Source organism: Rhinopithecus bieti, unplaced genomic scaffold, assembly GCF_001698545.2.
Source record: "Rhinopithecus bieti isolate Rb0 unplaced genomic scaffold, ASM169854v2 scaffold_1101, whole genome shotgun sequence".
In the NCBI taxonomy this organism is placed as follows: domain Eukaryota; kingdom Metazoa; phylum Chordata; class Mammalia; order Primates; family Cercopithecidae; genus Rhinopithecus; species Rhinopithecus bieti.
Window position 1 is genome coordinate 1,138,150 of NW_016803441.1, and position 19,801 is coordinate 1,157,950.

The 19,801-nt window shown below is 34.6% G+C and overlaps 1 protein-coding gene across 6 annotated transcripts in view; it reads left to right on the plus strand.

Moving 5' to 3' along the window:
- Positions 1-19,801, plus strand: part of CACNA2D1 (calcium voltage-gated channel auxiliary subunit alpha2delta 1) — a 524,117-nt gene that overhangs the window by 97,483 nt on the left and 406,833 nt on the right. For all 6 annotated transcript variants that reach the window (XM_017883995.1, XM_017884005.1, XM_017884019.1 and 3 more), the window contains exon 3: positions 11,309-11,425. In XM_017883995.1, the coding sequence (XP_017739484.1) occupies positions 11,309-11,425 (117 nt within the window). The remainder of the gene's footprint in view (positions 1-11,308; positions 11,426-19,801) is intronic.

Sequence of the window (19,801 nt, forward strand, 5' to 3'; positions counted from 1 at the left end):
TATTATCTGAATATATAAAAGGTATTAAAGCTATATTAATAGAGATAGAAGCTGTATTTACACATTTAAAACATTATAGACAGAAAATAGGAAAACAATCCCCAAATTTAGAAAATATATATGTATTTTAATAATCTGAATTACAGAATATTTTGGAATTTATTATTTCTAAACACACACACACACACACACACACACACACACACACTCCTTTAGCTACTGCACTGGCAAATGGCAAGGCTGATCATCACATATTTATGAATAGATAACATTTTAAAAAATTAAATCGTCTTAATATTCCTGAAAACAATGTTTTAAAGTTAATGAAATGTTTACCATTGCCATTTGAAATGGTGCATGTCACATTGTTGTTATGAAGCTTTCTTCTTAAAGGCAAACTGTCTGACTTTCTCAAATTTTAGGATAGCATCTGCAAATATATTTAGAATAATATGTTGATTAACTTTTTCCTGGAAGCTTAATTTTGAAGGTAGGCTTATTCTGGAGTGGCATTGCCGTAGAACTTCCTGGCTTTTGATTCATTGTTAATGATTTATTAAGTGAAAGTTTCAAAACCAATACCTTTACATTTCAATATGCTACTCAAAGATGTAAATATGAAATGTGTATAAATATTGAGCATTCAGCACTCTCAATTAAGATAGTATTTACATAAGCGTTCTGAGTGAATAATTTCTTTTCATTAGTAATTCAAACTAATGCTTATTCTTTGACATTGTGGTCATGTCATCTCATGTAAATAGAATATTCTTTTTCTAGGTGGCAGAGAGTTTAATATATTTACAAAGGGAGATACTCAAAAACAGAACACAATTAATCATTGGTGATCCTGACTAGGGAATCAGCAAGATGTGCAGGCAACAAGAAGGATTGGAAATCTTCAAGTCCGGGAGTGCTGAAAGAAGCTGTATTAGAATATCAGATATTAGAATTCCCTTTACCCAGTTGTTTTGAGGGTAAAAGGCAATATAAAATTGTAAGGAAGTTATGTGCTTTCTCACTTTAAATAAACAAATATAGCAATTTATTATTAATTCCATATGTTTTGCTTTTATTCAGAGTTGCCTTACTTCCCTCAGCAATTAAGTGCTATAACTAAATCAGCACCATAATGATGTAGGCAATTTAAAATTATCTTACACTCTGGATTTGCTCTTTTTGTCATAAGTGGAAAGAAATCTATTTTGACTGCAGAATATAGCACTACAACGAGTGCAGAGAGTATGGATTCCTTTCACTATCATCCTCCCCCCGCCTCCCTGCTGCACTGGAGATTTTAAGTAAGAAGCTATTTTGTTTGAACAGTGGTTAATTACATTAATTTTCAAAGACACAGAATAAACTCAGGGGATTTCTAATTTTAGGGTGACTTTCAATATTTTCTCAAAAGATATTAAAACGTTTTTTCTTTTACCTTACCATTCTCTTCCAGCCATTAATTAACATCCTGAAATTATGCTAGTATTTGAGGGATATGTTATTATTTATTATTTCTCTAAACATGTATTTAGTGCAGTGGTTCTCAGCCAGGGGCTGTTTTGTGCCTTGGCATATAATTGGCAATCTTTGGAAATACTTGTGATTATCATAACTGGGGGCATGGGGTGGTTGCTACTTGCATAGTCTTGGTATAGAGGGCAATGAGGCTTTTAAACATCCTACAGTGCATGAGACATCCCTTCACAACAGAGAATTGTCTGTAAAATGTCAGTTGTACTAAGGTTGAAAAACTGCTCAAGAAGAACTGAAGAATCTGAGTGTATGAAATTCTTTAAATGAATATATATTTGTAAAATTGTATATCAGTATTGGTAGGTATCAGTTTTGCTTTAGAAAAGCCATTTGTTAATAAGGTATGACAGTTATGGGCAAATTAAAACCAGGCTGCTTTGAAAAATTATTTTACTGGCAGTGAAATGAATTTAGGTCGTTTGGGGTTAGAGACATTAAACAGGCAGCTCACTCAGCCTATGGTTAATTATTTTAAATTTCGTTTTAATGAATTTAGTATGATCTTTTTCACTTTTAATTGCGTATGAATTTTCTGGTCAAAGTATATACTCAAATTACAATTTATATGTAGCTTCAGATATGGAAAAAGAGAGGCTAGGTTAATAAATTACCTCTGGAATTAAAAAACAACAACAACAAAACAGGTAGAGAGTTTCTGTTATTTATGTATGTTAATGTTTTCCTTGTTTTGAATCTAGGTATTCTTAAACATGAACTTAAAATTTACTTTTGTGCCAAATACCTTTATCCTAAAACTGAAAATTCTTTCATCTTTGTTATAGTTTAGTTTTTCTGTTCAAGGGACAACCTGCATTTCTGGTTAAATATAATCACCCATTCCTATGTATAATATGGAGAAAATTGAGTGGCCTGTTTGCAATCGTCACTTGTTCTTTTCTTTCTTCCTTCTTTAATATATTGCTTGGAAGTGTCACCATCATGTTCTTGTTAATAGGAGCTAGGGCAAGTAGCATTGTGTGCTGCAGAACGCTCACCAATTGTGACTTCATTCTTCCTAAATATCCTTCTAAAGACGATGCTCCATTTGAAATGTTATAGTCCTAGCTAAGAAGCTGTATCACAGCAAATAGAAAGAATAGAGTGGCTAGAGAGACTCGTGAGTTGGGTATTAGAATGCCAGTTTGATATAGTTATCATTGGGAAAGTATGCACTATAAATTTGAGGATATGAGCAAATTATGTATTTATATGTGTGTGTATATGTATGTGGCATGTATATAATTGCCTGTGTGTGTGTATATATATATATTTGGATTGTGTTTATAGTGAACAAATTTATAATTCAGATTCTTCCTATGCACTGATTGCTGTGATGGCCACTAGAAGTTCTGAGCTAGGTGGTTTACTAGTCTAAAATAGGTTGGGTAGACTAGAGAATAAGATATAAACCAATATCCTTTTATCATCCTTCATAATTATGTCTCAATTTGCCTTTCACTCTATTTTCCCATAACTCCTTGTATTACACACATTCTGATCTCTTTCATCCCTTACTGAATCACTTTTCCTCCAAAACATGGCTGTAAGTTTCATTTATGTGACTGTTGCAGCCTTTTTGATCTTAATTTCTGGGAGTTCTGACAGCATGCATTTCTATGTCTCTTCATTGGAACACTCATATTCTTCCTCACACTGATCACTACCTTATTTTGTGTATTCTATTGTTGGAATTTAATTATTGTATCAGTGTTGTATTTGTAGTCTATTATGTAACTGCATAGTATCTTAGTCTTTTTTTTAGGCTTAAAATAAATGTTGATTTTAAAATACAGGGAAGAAGTTGTTTTATAAATTATAAAAATACAGGGAAGTTACATTCCCAGCAAAGCCTGACACAGAATCAGTATCCGTTCACTAATTCATGTACTCATTATTGATCGTGCCAGTCACTGTGCTATGCACTGGTTATATACCAGTGAACAAAACAGACAAAAATCTTTGTCCTCCTGAAATTTACCTTCTAGTGAAGGGGAATAGAAAATACACAATAAATATGACAGTTATATAAATTATATATGTTTGATGTTCACATGTGCTTAAAAGTAGCACAATAGAAATATCAAGTCATAAAAAATTTCAAAGGTAGTGTCCCAATTCAAAAAGCTAGGTTATAGGGAAAGGAAAAAAAGGCCATAATTTACTTAGAATGAAGATGCAGGGAATCAAATGTGATTTTTAAAAATGACATTAATACAATATCATGCATCTTGTAAAATGAATACCTATGGTTTCATAAATGCACACACACTAAGATGAATTAATACATTTTAGCAGTTGGTATTTGCATTAGTTATTTACACAGCAGCCCTAAACACAATTGACAATATGCTAAAGAGTAAGACATTTTAAAAGCCTGACTTTTATTTAGGAGATGACATCATTTATTATTTTAATCAAAGGGAAGGAAGAGGTTGAAGAGATCAGGGACTAATTAGAAATGATTACATAATTTTATGGCAAAATTCATTTTGTTAAAACTCAACTAATTTTCATAGGAGAAAAGGAGGTTTTGTTGGTATTGTCTTTGTTGTTGTTAAAAGCATATTCTAACATCGATTCAGATCTCCAGTCACTAGTTACTCTTTACCTTAGATGAAGGAATCTTCACATTTCTCAACATTTCTATGTGATGACCAGCTTAGATGATGAGGAGACTTATGACAAATAAAGAAAAAAGATACTTATGATATATAAAAAATATTGCATTAGTATTTGTTTAGTTAAGGGAACTTTGATCCTTGAAAGTGACCAAGAAAGAACATTATATCATTCTTTTGTGTTAATACACCCTTTAGAAAGAAGGCATTCTTAGTTGCTAGGGAACAAGTAGTTCAAAAGCCCAAGGAATACTTAATAAAGGAAAAAAAAAAGTATAACCCACAGACAAACCATCCCACGTTGCAAAATTCAACTAAAATTAAGTGAAATTGATTTTGTGGGTATCTGAAGCAGCAGAGGTGACAATGAATCACTTTTCTTGCCTTCATTAGTATTGAAGATACTGAATTTACTCCTGTTATCCAACAGACAGTGGAATTAGAATGATGGTGGGAAATACAATGTAACACTTTCTTTTAATCCCAATTCTCATTATTTTGAGGTAGGATGATATTTATTCATCCAGTTTGTGTACAGTTTTATACAATGTATGTTCATTTTGATATTTTTAGCTTTTCTGTCATCTTTCTTCTTAGAACATCACACAATTGTGAAGGTAACAATGGGTATCCTTGAACTAATTTCATTATATCCTGATGCCTAATGGAAATTGTATGTTGCTCACAATGGAGCTCATCTTTCATATTCATCAGAATCTAATGATAAATGAAATGAAAATGCAAACTAATAATAAATACTGTTAATCACACCTTCAGACATGCAGTTCTGTTAGAATTTTTCATTATTAGGAACAGTGAATCACTCAGGAAGTGTATTGTTGACCTACTCATTTAAAAAAAATAGGCTGGGTGCTGTGGCTCACGCCTGTAATTCCAGCACTTTGGGAGGCTGAGAAAGGAGATTGCTTGAGCTCAAGAGTTCAAGAACAGCCTGGACAACATAGTGAGATCCTATTTAAAAAAAAAAAGAAAACTAGCTAATTTAAGCAAACTCATGAGGAGCTTGGCTTTCAGCAAGAACTCAAGTTATTTAGAAAATAATTTGTTCCAAGGAAGGGCAGTTCAGAGGCAAGGCAGCCTCAGAAGCTATCATTGTTGACTCTGCTGGGAACTCTTCATAGCTAACTCTTTATTATTGAGAGAACCTGCCCCTGATAGTTAACGTGGGTTCTTTTCTGTTTCCCTAAGCATCTCGGCTGGTTTAAGAAATAAAGGGAAAGAGTACAAAAGAGAGATTGTAAAGCTGTGTGTCCGGGGAGACATCACATGTCCGGGGGAGACATCACATGTCAGCAGGTTCCGTGATGCTCCCCAAACTGTAAAACCAGCAAGTTTTTATTAACGATTTTCAAAAGGGGAGGGAGTGTATGAATAGGGTGTGGGTCACAGAGATCACATACTTCTCAAGGTAATAAAATATCACAAAGGAAGTGGAGACAGGGCAAGATCACAGGACCACAGGATGGGGCGAAATTAAAATTGCTAATGAAGTTTTGGGCATGCATTGTCATTGATAACATCTTATCAGGAGACAGGGTTTGAGAGCAGACATCTTGTCTGACCAAAATTTATTAGGCAGGGATTTCCTCGTCCTAATAAGCCTGGGAGCGCTATGGGAGACTGGGGCTTATTTCATCCCTTCGGCTTTGACTGTAAAAGACAGCTGCCCCCAAGGGGCCATTTATAGGCCTACCCTCAGGGCGCATTCTCTTTCTCAGAGATGTTCCTTGCTGAGAAAAAGAATTCAGCGATATTTCTCCTATTTGCCTTTGAAAGAAGAGAAATATGGCTCTGTTCTGTCCGGCTCACCGACAGTCAGAATCCAAACTCTCATCTCCCTTGTTCCCTGAACATTGCTGTTATCCTGTTCTTTTTTCAAGGTGCCCAGGTGCTCTGCAAACAATTTGTGCAGTTAACGCAATCATCACAGGGTCCTGAGGCAATATACATCCTCCTCAGCTTATGAAGATGATGGGATTAAGAGATTAAAGACAGGCATAGGAAATCACAATGGTATTGATTGGGGAAGTGATAAGTGTCCATGAAATCTTCATAATTTATGTTCAGAGATTGCAGTAAAGACAGGCATAAGAAATTATAAAAGTATTAATTTGGGGAACTAATAAATGTCCTTGAAATCTTTACAATTTATGTTCTTCTGCTGTGGCTTCAGCCGTTCCCTCCGTTCGGGGTCCCTGACTTCCCGCAACACATTATGTTAGTCTTCTATTGCTATGGTGACAGATGACTAAAAACTTATTGGTTTAACACAATGCAGATTCATTATCTTACAATTCTGGAGATGAGAAGTCCTTTCTGTGGCTCATTTCTCCTTCCCTTGGTCTTCAAAGCCAGCAGTGTTGGCCTGATTTCTTCTCATGCTGCCATTTCTCTGGTTTACTCTTCCTTAGTCACATCTTCCTCTTCCATTTTTAAGGACCTTTGTGATTCCACTGGCTAACTCTGACTATCTAGGGTAATCTTCTTTTAAGACCAGCTGATTAGTAAATTTAATTCTATCTGCAAATTTAATTCCCTTTTGCTATGTAACAACATATTAACAGGTTCTGGGGATTAGGATATGGATGTTTGGGAAGCCATTCTTCTGTCTGTCATAACCACCACTTCTATTGCTCAGTAGATCTGAATACTGTTTTCCTCCCACTAGTCTTTTCAGTTCCACTTCTACTAAACCTTTGATCCATGCTATTTCATCCAACTGTCATCCTGTGGTGAGAGCATCTGATTGGTTCAGTGTGTTTATTTATACAGGTCTTTTGTATCTGGCTCTTTACATGCCATTGCCTCAGAAGTTAACTGCTTGCATGTCTGATAAAAGTCCTGATATAATTGGTTAGAAGTCAAGGACAAGGCCATACATTAGAATATTTCTAGCCCTATGTAAGGGAGCTCCTATTTCATCAGGGACTGTCAAAGGGAAAGCATCCCTCAGAAAGATGTCTGTGGATATGGCAGAAATCTTGATTGCTTGTCCAAGCCAATTTCCATGGAACGAAAGTACACGTGCAAGTATTGGGAGATGGGGTTGTCAAAATTTACCTACCTAAGATTTAATATGCAGAAATTTGACTGTTTCTCTTTAGGGAACTTAACTTGCTTATGAGCTGCCATTCTCTTCCCTAGGAGTGGGAAAAATTAATTTCATCACTTGAAGGTTAGCCTCTTTCAGATCAAAACAACCTTTTGTGGTCAACTAAGGATTTAGTAAGTTCTAACTCTTTTTTGATATTTCTCTAATCTTCTTTACTTTGTTTCTCAGTGCCTGGGTGTAGGGAGAAACTTATATGACAAGATGTCTGGTGTATTTGCTTGCTTTTGTTCTCTTGATATAGATAGTGAACTTGACTGCTACTTAGAACTTGGCCAATCTTCTCAACCTGCTTAGGGCCCCTCAGCTCTAGGTGATTCTTTACCATTATCCTTCAGCCGGGCATCTGCTTCCCGCTTTCCATCTCTCAGCTTCTGCATTAGAATTTATTTGATCGTGGGCAGAGCCTATCTCCTAGCAGACATGCTGACCCTTGTTCCTTTCTTGCTCATTTCAAAGGGCTTTCTTAAGTTTCCACATCCTGCTGAAGCCAAGCAAGATTCAGGGCATAGAGTGGCATTGCAGATTCATTTTGCCTAAATATGCCACATTTTACCATTCACCTTCGGCTGCTCTGGGCATTGGTTTGCTCTTTTATGATGAAGTGCGATTCAGACTCCCTCCAGTTATTCTACAGCCTGAATCCCATTGTTCTCACTAATACAATGGTTAATTAAATGTATATTATAGATTTCTTAAAGTGAATAAATAATATAATGTATATGAAACACCTAAAAGTGATATAGAGTAGCTGCCTAAATTGATTGCTAATAATGATATAGCTGGGTGCAGTGGCATGCACCTGTAGTTCCAACTACTTGGAAGGCTGACATGGGAGGATCACCTGAGGCCAGGAGGGCTAGGATGATTGCCTCTGTGAATAGCCGTTGCACCCCAGCCTGGGCAATATAGTGAGACCTGTCTCTAAAAATCTTTTTTTTTTTAAATAAAAATTTTTTAAAAAAATTTAGGTCATCTAAAAGCTTGGAAGCATATTTAGTTTTGAGGAAATATTTCTGGGGCATCTGTATTATGATTTCCAAGAGGTTTCTTTAAGAATTTTGTTAAGCAATTATATCATTGAGTAATATCATTTTTTAGATATTACATTTGAAGTTATTTTAAAATGTATAATTGTGATGATTATCTTGGAACTGTGGACCTAATTAGAGCAAAGTGACTTAGAACATAGATTATGTTAACATAGCTAATTAGCATAATTAACATATTATGTTAATTAGAACAAAGATATTTAGAACATAGATTATGGTTTTTCTGCCTGTCTCACAAACCATAATCTATGTTGTCATCACAGAGAAACTTGGTCTTTGAACGTTATAATGGAAGTACATTAAAGCTAGTTGGTTAAGATTGTAGGAAAGGAAGAATGTACAGGTGACAAGTATTCTTTTTGTTAAGACTTACGTCAGGATGGCAGCAGGAGAACTTGAACTGTAGGAAAACTAAAGCATATGAGTGTATCAGGAGGAAAAGCATCCTGCTTTGAACTCTCTCTATATGCTACATTCTTTCTAGTAGAGAAAAAACGAAGGCCAGTATTGCACAGCATGTGAAGAGTTGACATGATTGAAAAGTAACTCTGTCTGGTGCCAAAAACTCATATTATTTCCACCGTGCTATTTTTCCTTCAAGAAAGAAATTGGATAAAATGGCAAAGCAGATAATTATTTACAAAACAATAAGCTGAAGAAGAGGAAAAGATACCTCAAGATGTGTTTGAAATATTAATACATGAAATATTGTAGAAATATGTCTTAGTGATGGAAAGAGTTGGAAATATACACATATTATGAAAATATATTGTGTGATCATAAAACTACATATGAAACTTTCTATTCTGAAAATTATTTACTAAACATATATCAGGAGAGCTTTGCAGTAGCTCTCATGACAACAAAGATGATTGTAGTCTTTGGAACCAGAAGCAAGAGCTAGTTTTTTGGGGGGAGAGTTATATAATTTTAATTTATTTTTATTACCAAAGAAAACATTTCAGTTGTGGCTTTATATATAAAATAATACAGCCAGATATTTACACTAGGGGTTCTAGACTTAAGCTTCTTGACTTAATTTTTTTCACATTTATTTGTGAGTTAGATCTTGTTTCTGTTAGGTAGTTAAAACTTATCCTAAAAGGAAATTTAAGAGATATAAATTTATGTATTTGAGAAGATACATACTTGAAATAAATTGTTTCTGTGGACTTACAATCTGTTTATTCCTTAAAGCACCAAATAATTAATATGTCTGGCACATGTATGAAGAGACTTAATAAATGACATTACTTGAAGTATAGTTTGCACATCTGAACTAATCTCACCTATGCTTATTGTATTCCCTATACCACAGGAAGGAGGTTAGACTGCATAGAGAAATGAACAAGGTATTAATGGTACAATGCACACTACATTTCACACCAGTTAGGTCTATTGGTTTTACTGCAAAGAACTACGTATCCTGGATCAATTAAAGTGATGTTGAAGTTTATCTGTTTGTACTCCAAATCAATTAATCAGTATTCCTGAATCTTATCTTAGTCTGAAATGAAAGAGAAAGCTTTGCATTGGAGGAAGTTTTTCATGGATGACATGGGTCTTAAAAAAAAAAACAAAACAAAACAGAGTTCAATAATCTGCCCCTTAGCAGAAAGCATAAGCAATCTAGTAAAATGCAGGACTCCTGGATGAATCCAAATATGGAGATTTTGTCACTAAATTAACATGCCTTGAGTACTTTGAGTGAAAACCTACAAGTTCAAAGTTCACATGAGTATGGAAAAACCTCATAGTGTGAGTGAGTCACTTTTAGGAGTAAAAATGGATTTAAATCTTTACAAAATATTAATTTTAATTTCAAATAAATTTTAGTTTCAAATAAAAAATTGTAAGTCCATGTAAAACTGATATGCTCTGTAGTCAATAAATGTTAGTATGTATCTGTGTTCATCTGAAGCCAGTATGCACCAGTGCTACCAGTGCACAGCTGGGATCATACTGTAGAACCTGTTGGTAGTAAAGCAGAATGTTGGAGTTGTGCCAGAAAAAAAGCAGGGTTGAACTGGTTCCTGTATGTGCCTGGATTCACTTCTCATAAGACAGTAAAAACCTGCCAGGTCCTGGCTTTCAAAGATGGTTTAGTCATGCATGTGCACCCCATCTGTTAGATGCATGAGGGATTTCCTTCTCATCTCAGCCCTCCAGCCACAAACACTGTGACTGCTTCCCCTCCAACCGCCCTTTCTTTAATTCTTCCTCTCCTGCTGAGAGTGTACAGGCTGTGTAAGACAGGTGCAGCTTATGCCACTCGGGAAATCCTTCCATAGACACTAAGGTGAGCCAGAAGGGTAGTCAAATTTTTCTTTTGGCACCTAGCTTAATTTCAATGTGCTTTAATTCAGTGATTAAAAACTAACAGCAGCATTTACTTTGATAATAAAAAATAAATACACCATTACAGTTCTAACCAAAACCTTAATGACCTTCATCTCCTCTATATATGTGAACTGTCCCTAAAGCTCCTCTTGTTATCTAGATGAACATGGGCAAGGGCTTTGTATGTATTCTCTCTCTCCATTCTGTAGCACACAACCCTTCCTCCTACCTTTGTTTTCCATACTCCTCCAGGTTTGACCTCCCATGCTCCACTTCGCCTTCTGTTGTCTAGGATAACTACCCTTTCTCTTACGATGCTGATGACAGATAATACCCAGTTTCGAGATTGGAGAGTGCAGTATCAAGCTTCAAAATTGCGTGTACAAACAATTGTGGTACAAGATGTTTTACAACCTGTTAACATAACCTCTATTTTGGCAAGCTAGTGGTCTTAGAGCAAATTTATATTTACATATTTTTTCCTGACACACTCAAACTCCAAAAAGATCAATATAAAGGAAGAACAGGGTGGTGTTTCTAATCAGTTGTTTATAGTTTTAAATACATTCTAATGGGAACTTGTAAGCCAAATAAGTAACTATTGTTCTTATTGTCTTTTTTTTTCTTTCACATAGATTTATGAGAAATATCAAGATTTGTATACTGTGGAACCAAATAATGCACGCCAGCTGGTAGAAATTGCAGCCAGGGATATTGAGAAACTTCTAAGCAACAGATCTAAAGCCCTGGTGGTGAGTTTAAATCGGATCTGCTCATTTTATTATTTTCCTTACTTATCTATTATTTAATTTTCATGCCCTATTGAGGGGTTTTCTTTGGTATGTGTTCTTCTTTTTAGTAACTGTGTTCATCTGATATGTTCATAAAAGATGAGATATTATGGTTTAGTTGCAAACCCTAAATATTTCTAATTTGATTTTATATTACTATTATATTTTAATAATATATGTTTAATTGATTATATGTACCCATATGTACATCATGATCATAATAAGTTGAACATGTTTAAATCCATATGTTTATCATGATAGATAATAATAATTGAACATGTTTAAATCCATATGTACATCATGATAGATAATAATAATTGAACATGTTTACACAACATAAAACCCAGAATATTATCATCCTCTTTAGTTGTATAGTCTCTTATTCCATCACCCTTCCTCTCTGCTAGAGGTGGCCAAAATGCTAGATATTCAAGTTATCATTTTTTTCTTTTTAAAAATAGTTTCCCTCCTCAAAAATGCTTTGCTGAACAAGTTATTCTTTAGTTTGCTTGCTTTTTAGCATTATCAAATTCATGTCACACTGTATGTAGTCTTCAGCTACTTGGTTTTCTCCATCAATATTATGTTTGTATGATTTATATGTATATTTGCACTTAGATTTAATTCATTTTATTCAGTTAAATATCATTTTATGAGGATGTATCTCAATTCCTTCATTTAGTCTCTGTGGGTAAATTATTTGGATTATTCCAGATGTATGCTATTATGAATAGTGCTGCTGAATTTTCTTGAACAAGTCTCATAGAACTTATGTGCAAGAATATCTGTAGGGTCAATACAGGAGAGTAGAATTGCTAGATTGTAGTGTATTCGCAGAGTCAGCTTTATAAAATATGACAATTGTTTTCCAAAATAATCGTATCAGTTCAGACCTTCACTAGTTGTATATGAGCCCACATTGATACATATTCTGGCCGACATGTGAAAGTGTTACACTTCTTAATTATAGGCAATCAAATGGGTGTAAATGATACCTCTGCTTGTCACTAATGAAGGAGACATTTTGCTGTATATTCGTTTACCTTTATTGTTTCCTCTTCAGTGAAAATTTTGTAATTTAAAATATTGATTTGTAGGTTATGTATTCCTGATGCTAGTTCATTTTAGTTATATATGACCCAAACATCTTTTTCAAGTGTGTGCCTTGTCCATTGCCTTTATTGTGATTTTTGATGAGATAAATTCTTAATTTTATTGCAAAGTCAACATTTCTTTTAATTATTAGTATTGTAGAATGTTTTCTTTAAGAAATCCTTGCCTACCCTGAGGTTATACACATAATTTAATATATTTCATTTTACATGATTCTAAGCTTTGTCTTTTGCATTTATGTGTTTAGTCCACTTGCAAGTTATATGAGTATATAATTTCAGTCTGCATTTCAAATGATTTTTTCCAAGGAATTTTTCTAGGGCATTTATAAAATAGTTTGCCTTCCCCTAGTGAACTCCAGTTGTCCAGCTCAATATCTAGTAGGCTGGTGTGATTTGGCTGTGTCCCCACCCAAATCTCATCTTGAATAGTAGCTCCTATAATTCCTACGTGTTGTGGAAGGGATGTGGTGGGAGGTAATTAAATCATGGGGGTGGGTCTTTCCTGTGTGGCTCCCATGATAATAAGTCTCATAGGATCTGATGGTTTTATAAAGGGGAATTCCCTTACACATGTTCTCTTGCCTGTTGCCATGTAAAATGTGACTTTGCTCCTCCTTTGCCTTCTGCCATGATTGTGAGGCGTCACCAGCTGTGTGGAACTGTGAGTCAATTACACCTCTTTCCTTTATAAATTACCCAGTCTGGGGTATGTCTTTATTAGCTGTGTGAGAACAGACTAAATACATAGGCTAAGTCCCTCACTGTTTTCTTCTTCAGAATAATCTTGAGTATTCTTAAACTTTTACTGTTAATCTAAATTTTAGATTCAGCATATAATTATCCAGGAACATGTCTGCTGGGATTTTGATTTGTATTATATTGACTCAGATCAAATTGAGAAGAATTGATATCTTTATTATATTTTGTCTTTCTATTTATACATAGTATCTCTCATTTAGCAGTATTTTACACCATTTGATAAACTTTAACAATTTTTTTTCATAAACTTCTTATACATCTTTTGTTAAATATAATGCTGGAGCTTCAGTTTAGCTCCTCTTACTCTTTGTTTGTTTGCTTTTGAGACAGCGTCTCGCTTCATTGCTTAGCCTGGAGTGCAGTGCACAATCACTGCTCACTGCAGCCTCAACCTGCTGGGCTCAAGCAACCTTCCCATCTCGGCCCTCCAAGTAGCTGGGACTATACAGGCATGTACCACCATACCTGGCTAGTTTTTTAATTTTTTGTAGAGATGAGGTCTCCCTATGTTGTCCAGGCAAGCCTTTAACTCCTGGGCTCGAGTTATCCTATTGCCTTGGCCTCTCAAAGAGCTGGGATTATAGGCATGAGCCACTGCGCCCAGCCTGGTTCCTCTTATTGTATAGATTTCAGTACATTTATGGATATTTGTCTCAATACAACTCTGAATTTCCTGTTTACTTAATACTCAGAGTTCAGATTTTTTTGTTTACTATGTTTTATAAATATCTTGACCCTCAGAAATTTTCTATGCTTTCTTAGATACTTCTAAATCTTTATATTATGCTTCTTCAAGTATCCAAGATATTGTTGTAGTGTAGCAGGTATGTTGCTTGGAAATTCTGTTATGCCGTGTTGCTAGAAGTTGAAACATTTAATTTAAAATAATAACTGAGGCCGGATGCAGTGACTTACGCCAGTAATCTCAGCACTTTGGGAAGCCATGTTGGGAGGATCACCTGAGGTCAGGAGTTCGAGATCAGCCTGGCCAACATGATGAAACCCCGTCTCTACTAAAAATACAAAAATTAGCTGGATGTGGTGGCAGGTGCCTGTAATCCCACCTACTCCAGAGGCTGAGGCAGGGAGAATTGCTTAAACGCGGGAGGCAGAGTTTGCAGTGAGCTGAGACCACGCCACTGCACTCCAACCTGCACGAAAGAGCAAGACTGTGTCTCAAAAAAAAAAATAAATAAATGAATAAATAAAATAATAATAATTGAATAATCCATAGGAAGATAAACTTTCTTTACTGGAAAATTCAAAGCATTATTATCTTCAATTTTGGAGATGAGAATACAACTTTTAAGCATTTATTTATGTAAATGTTTTAATAAAAAATTATCTAATAAAAAGAAGGTGCTATCTACTGAAGTGATTAATATTCAGGTGACAGTGGAAAATGATTAGATTTATATTGATTTTATCAGTCTACATTTTTCCTCTGGATGTAGGAAGCAGGTGATTTGGACATCATAGTCCCTTATAAAAGGTTGTGGAATGAAATAGTGTATGTCTTGCCTTAATTGAATTAAAGTATAATCCTATTGAGACTTTCTTATTTCTCATTTGGAATGGAAGCTCAAGACACCTGGTGCATTATTTGAGTCTTGTGAGGGATCAGTAGAATATCTTAGGCACATGATGACAGAATACCGAAGACACAATGACTAATTAAGTGTAGAATAGTTCTATTTTATTTCAGGGAGACAGATTCATGTTTGTTTTCAAACTAAATTCTTTGCTTAACTTCCTTGATTCCACAAAAATAGAAAACATTATTTCAAAGAGAAATATTTTGAGGCTAATGGAAAAACATATGCTACATTGTATTGTAAATGAATGCAAGATGGCATTGTTAATTTGCTTTATATTTTTGTTGTAGGCTTATACTCAGGGAGACATCTGGATTAAAGGAGCTTTATTTCTTCTGGGTGGGACACTAATATAATTTTATAGGTAAATATAGTGGAAAACATCATGAATATACAAATCTAAGGTAGATTATAAAATTTAATACCAGTTAGACTTTATTGAGTGGTTACTAAGTAGCATCATTGAATTATTTCCCATAATAATACTGTGGTAGAGACACCAGTATTAGTCTCATTTTTCAATGAAGAAACTGGGACTTTGGGAGTTCCTGAAACTTGCCCAAGGAAATATATCTAATAAGTAATGTTTGCCAATGCTTGTCAAACTTTAATATGCATGCATATCACCCATGGCTCTTGTTAAAATGCAGATTTTTATTCAGTAAATCTGGACAGAGACAGTACATTTCTAATAAGCCACCAAGCCTAAGGTAATGCTTCCGCTCCTGGTACAAAGACTATACTTTTAGCAGCAAGAATGTGAAATTTGAATGTGAATTTGAATGTAAAATTCAAATTCAGGTGTGTCTGACTTCAAGATCTGCATTCCTAGTTATTACACAAATACATCCTTTGACCTAAAGAAGTGTGTAATCATAACAAGGAAGAAATGATGGCTAAGTAGTATTTTGTAAACTTCTATTCATCCATGCTGAATAATTGGATGATCTAGATAATAGAATATTCTGGAAGGCTTTTAATTTTTCAGTGAATCCTGTATCAATTAACCATTTTCAAAAGAATGATTTTAGTGAAAGAGAATATATGGTATTCAAACAATTTTCATTTTAATTTGAGTTTGAAAAATTTTAAAACCTTTATTATTCTTCGGTAAACATAAGATACCTCTGAAAATATAAATGTAAACACTGTGAGAGAAAAATAAATGTAACTGGTTGTTTTCTTATATGCCTTCTAAAGAAATTACTTAACAGTCTTTGATAATTCAGGTTTTTGAAAAAAGGAAATTAAAAACTGGAGGGTTTTTGGGTGAAATTGTTGCTTTTTAGTATCTGCAATAATTGTTTTTATGCATACATGAACACGGATTTTATGTATTTGAAGATTAAATTGTTAATCCTATCTTTTATAATCTTTTTGATTAAAAGGTCAATTTAAATTATTGCCTTATGCGCTATCTTGTTTTTGTTTATATGTTTGACTCTAAACTACTTATTTCAACTTTATTTTACANCTGCAATAATTGTTTTATGCATACATGAACACGGATTTTATGTATTTGAAGATTAAATTGTTAATCCTATCTTTTATAATCTTTTGATTAAAAGGTCAATTTAAATTATTGCCTTATGCGCTATCTTGTTTTTGTTTATATGTTTGACTCTAAACTACTTATTTCAACTTTATTTTACACTCATTTGTGCTTTTGTCTTTTGATCAGCTGCATCGACCAGCCTTAGAAAGAACCGACAGATAAAATGATATCAAAACATTTTCATTGCTGTCTCTTTGATAGCAATTTTGCTTTTTTGGGGGGGGGGCTTGTTACTATATAAAATCATGTTATGATTCTGATGACTCATATATATTAGGCCCTTACAGAAACTCTGTGAAGTAGACACATTAAACATTTATGCATTCTTATTTTATAAATGAGGAAATTTAGAATACCAATGTTCTTATCCGAGACTGTGTAGATAGCATGAGGTAGTGGTAGAATTCAACTTTGACTTCTGTCTAAAATCCAGTATTTTCCCCTCTAAAATGGTTCATAAGTTGAACCATTTTTTATTTCCAAGATGTGTTTGCTAAATGACTTTTTTTTTTTCTGACATTTGCTATGTCTGTGTCTCAGGAACTGGCTCCCTGCAGTGATTATCTGACTATTATCATTGGATTATTCTTAAGCAATCTCAAATCAAACAGTGTTTTGAAGCAAAAAAAGATGCAGTCATTTAACATTATTATGAACCTACATTTCAGCTTGAACTAGGCTGAAATATCTGCAAGTGTTAATGAACAATTCACGGGAGAAAGCTTTTCAACAAAGCAATTCAACCTCCAGTGCGGCCTTCTGAGAGATGGAGGTAAATGAAATCAGTGGTCTCATTGTTCACCAACCAGGCCAGCCAAGGGGATCTGCTCAGTAAATGAAGGTCTCTAGGCATTTTGCTCAAAGGAAATAGGATCAAGGTTACAATAAACAAATTTTCTGGTGACACTTTCCAATTATGGCATATTCTGTCTCCCTCTGGTTGTCCTGGTAACTTTAATTAAAGCTGCTCCAATCTATTTTGGAGCTTTAAATACTGTAATATACTCCAACTCTTAATTCAACCTTGATATTGAGCTTATGATTAGATAACAAGAAGAGGAACATGACAAATGTTCTCAAGTGATTTTTAAAGTAGGTTTTGTTTTTGTTTTCCTGGAAGTACTAGATTATTGTTATTTAACCAAATAGTTTTTTTGTTTTATTTTCTTTAACTCTTAGGCCAGTCATTCTATATCATTTCTATTTGTCAGCAGTGCCAATAACATTTTATAAAATGCAGGTTTCTGATCTTTATCTCTAGGGATTTTAACTAAAAAATGTGGAAAGAAACTCCAGAAAAATTAGATCCAAAGAAGTGAGAAAGGGGATCCAGGAAGGAATTCTCAAATTCTTTAGAGACTCAAAGAAGAATACAAAATTCATTGTGTTTGGCTATTAGGGATCATTGGTTTACTTTTGTGAGAATAGATTCAATAGAATGCATTGGAACAGAATGAAGACTGCAGTGTTAAGGAGTGATTGGAAAGTGAAACATTGGCAAGAAATTTGTCTGGATTTTCACGAAGTTTGGTAGGACAGTGAAGGAAAATGTGGAGTACTACTAAAGCATGTTTTCTTTCTTATTTTGACACTGGAGGACATATAAGCATGCTTATAGCTAGAAAAGCAGAAATCTATGAAATTTGAAAATAAGAAAATATAGTCTGAATGTTGAAGGATGATTCCAGAAAAGCAGACAGAGAGAGATCGAGGTCATGCGATTTTCTTTGAAAAGATTTTGGAACCTTTCACTTGGGACAGAAGGAATATTATTAGATGTAAATAAAGACAGTTTTGCAGGTAGAGAAAATTTAAGTCACAATGGATGACCACTTTTCTCTTGGCCAAGTAGAAGGGGATATTATATGTAAAGATAGAAGGGGCTATGGGAGTCTTGGGGACTTGTTGAAGATTTGGGAGAGCAAAGTAAGAAAAGGTGAAAAGAGTCTATTATGGGTAAGTAAAATGACTGAGGAATAAAATCCAGGGCCTTCCTAACACTGAGAAGAATCAGAAGATATAAAACACCCTCATGTTCTAAAAATGAGGTTCCAAGCTATATATGAATTTCAAAGAGCTTTCTGAAAACTCTGTGTTTATGTGGATGAGCATATTTTGACCATTAATCCAGAATCTATCTGGAGGGTATAAATTATCCAGGTTAAAGAGAACAGGAGAAAAATTCCTTTGAAAGAGGTATAAAATGTTGTGCCATTTGCTTTCTCCAAGGAGAAAAGTATGCTTATCCTTCTCTGTAATCTTAGTGTAAATGTCGTTGAGAAGATTACTTAGAGAGCTAATACATTTCCCTTTGAGTCTGAGTGGTGAAGGGAATTGGTAATCCACTAATTGTTTTGCAAAATTGAGATTACTTTTATTTTTTTGGATTTGATACATGCCTGTGGATGCTAAAAGGGAAGTGCTGAGGCTCAACATGTTTACCCGATGACAGGGCAATGAGACACGGCATCAAGGGCCACAAACTTACATACAAAACAAGGTAGTGTGAGATGGAGCTGGTCTTGGACAGGACCCAACAGGGCTTCCTGCCAGGAACAAAACTAGTTTAGCAGAAAGAGGGTAGAAATATACTGTCAAATGGGAGCTGAGGGGCTGGGGTTTAAATGACCCTCAGAAGTATTACATTGCCATTGAATGTCCTGGGTACCTCCAAACAACTGGGAAAGTATCTCAATAAAGGAACAAGTCAGTGTTGAACATCCATCAGACCCAGAGAGTAACAACACATAATTATAGTCAAGAAAAGGCCATCTGTTGTCAACTTTCTCATAGTGCCATTGCTGAAATCACCGTGCTTGAGCTGCTAAGTAGTGTCAAGATGAAATCAGGAGGAAAAACTTGGAGAGTGGACATAGCCATCTACCACATTCCCCATCTGAAGTTTCTCGGTCTGAAGCAGTACTAACATAGTAATGGGATTTAAAATGAATTTTACATTAAGCTTAGATATTTTATTTTTATTCCAGACTAGATATTTTAATTGATTAACTGAGACTACTTTTAGCAATAACACTTTTATATACAATGGTGAATGGAAAAATTAGGGAAACTGAAAGGCACAATGTTGTGTTCAAGTATGATTAATAGACAAGCCAACAAAAAGGATGATTTAAACAGAGTGTGGATTTATTTTTCCTCCTGTAATAAGATATACATAGGTAGGTAACTCAAGAGATTTCCAGAAATCTCACTCTGTTACTTCTGTGTCTATCTCACTGGGCAACCTTTGGCTGCAAGGGGGATAAGAAATGTAGTTTTAGCTAGGCCATTGCTTCTCTGAACAAAATTGAGT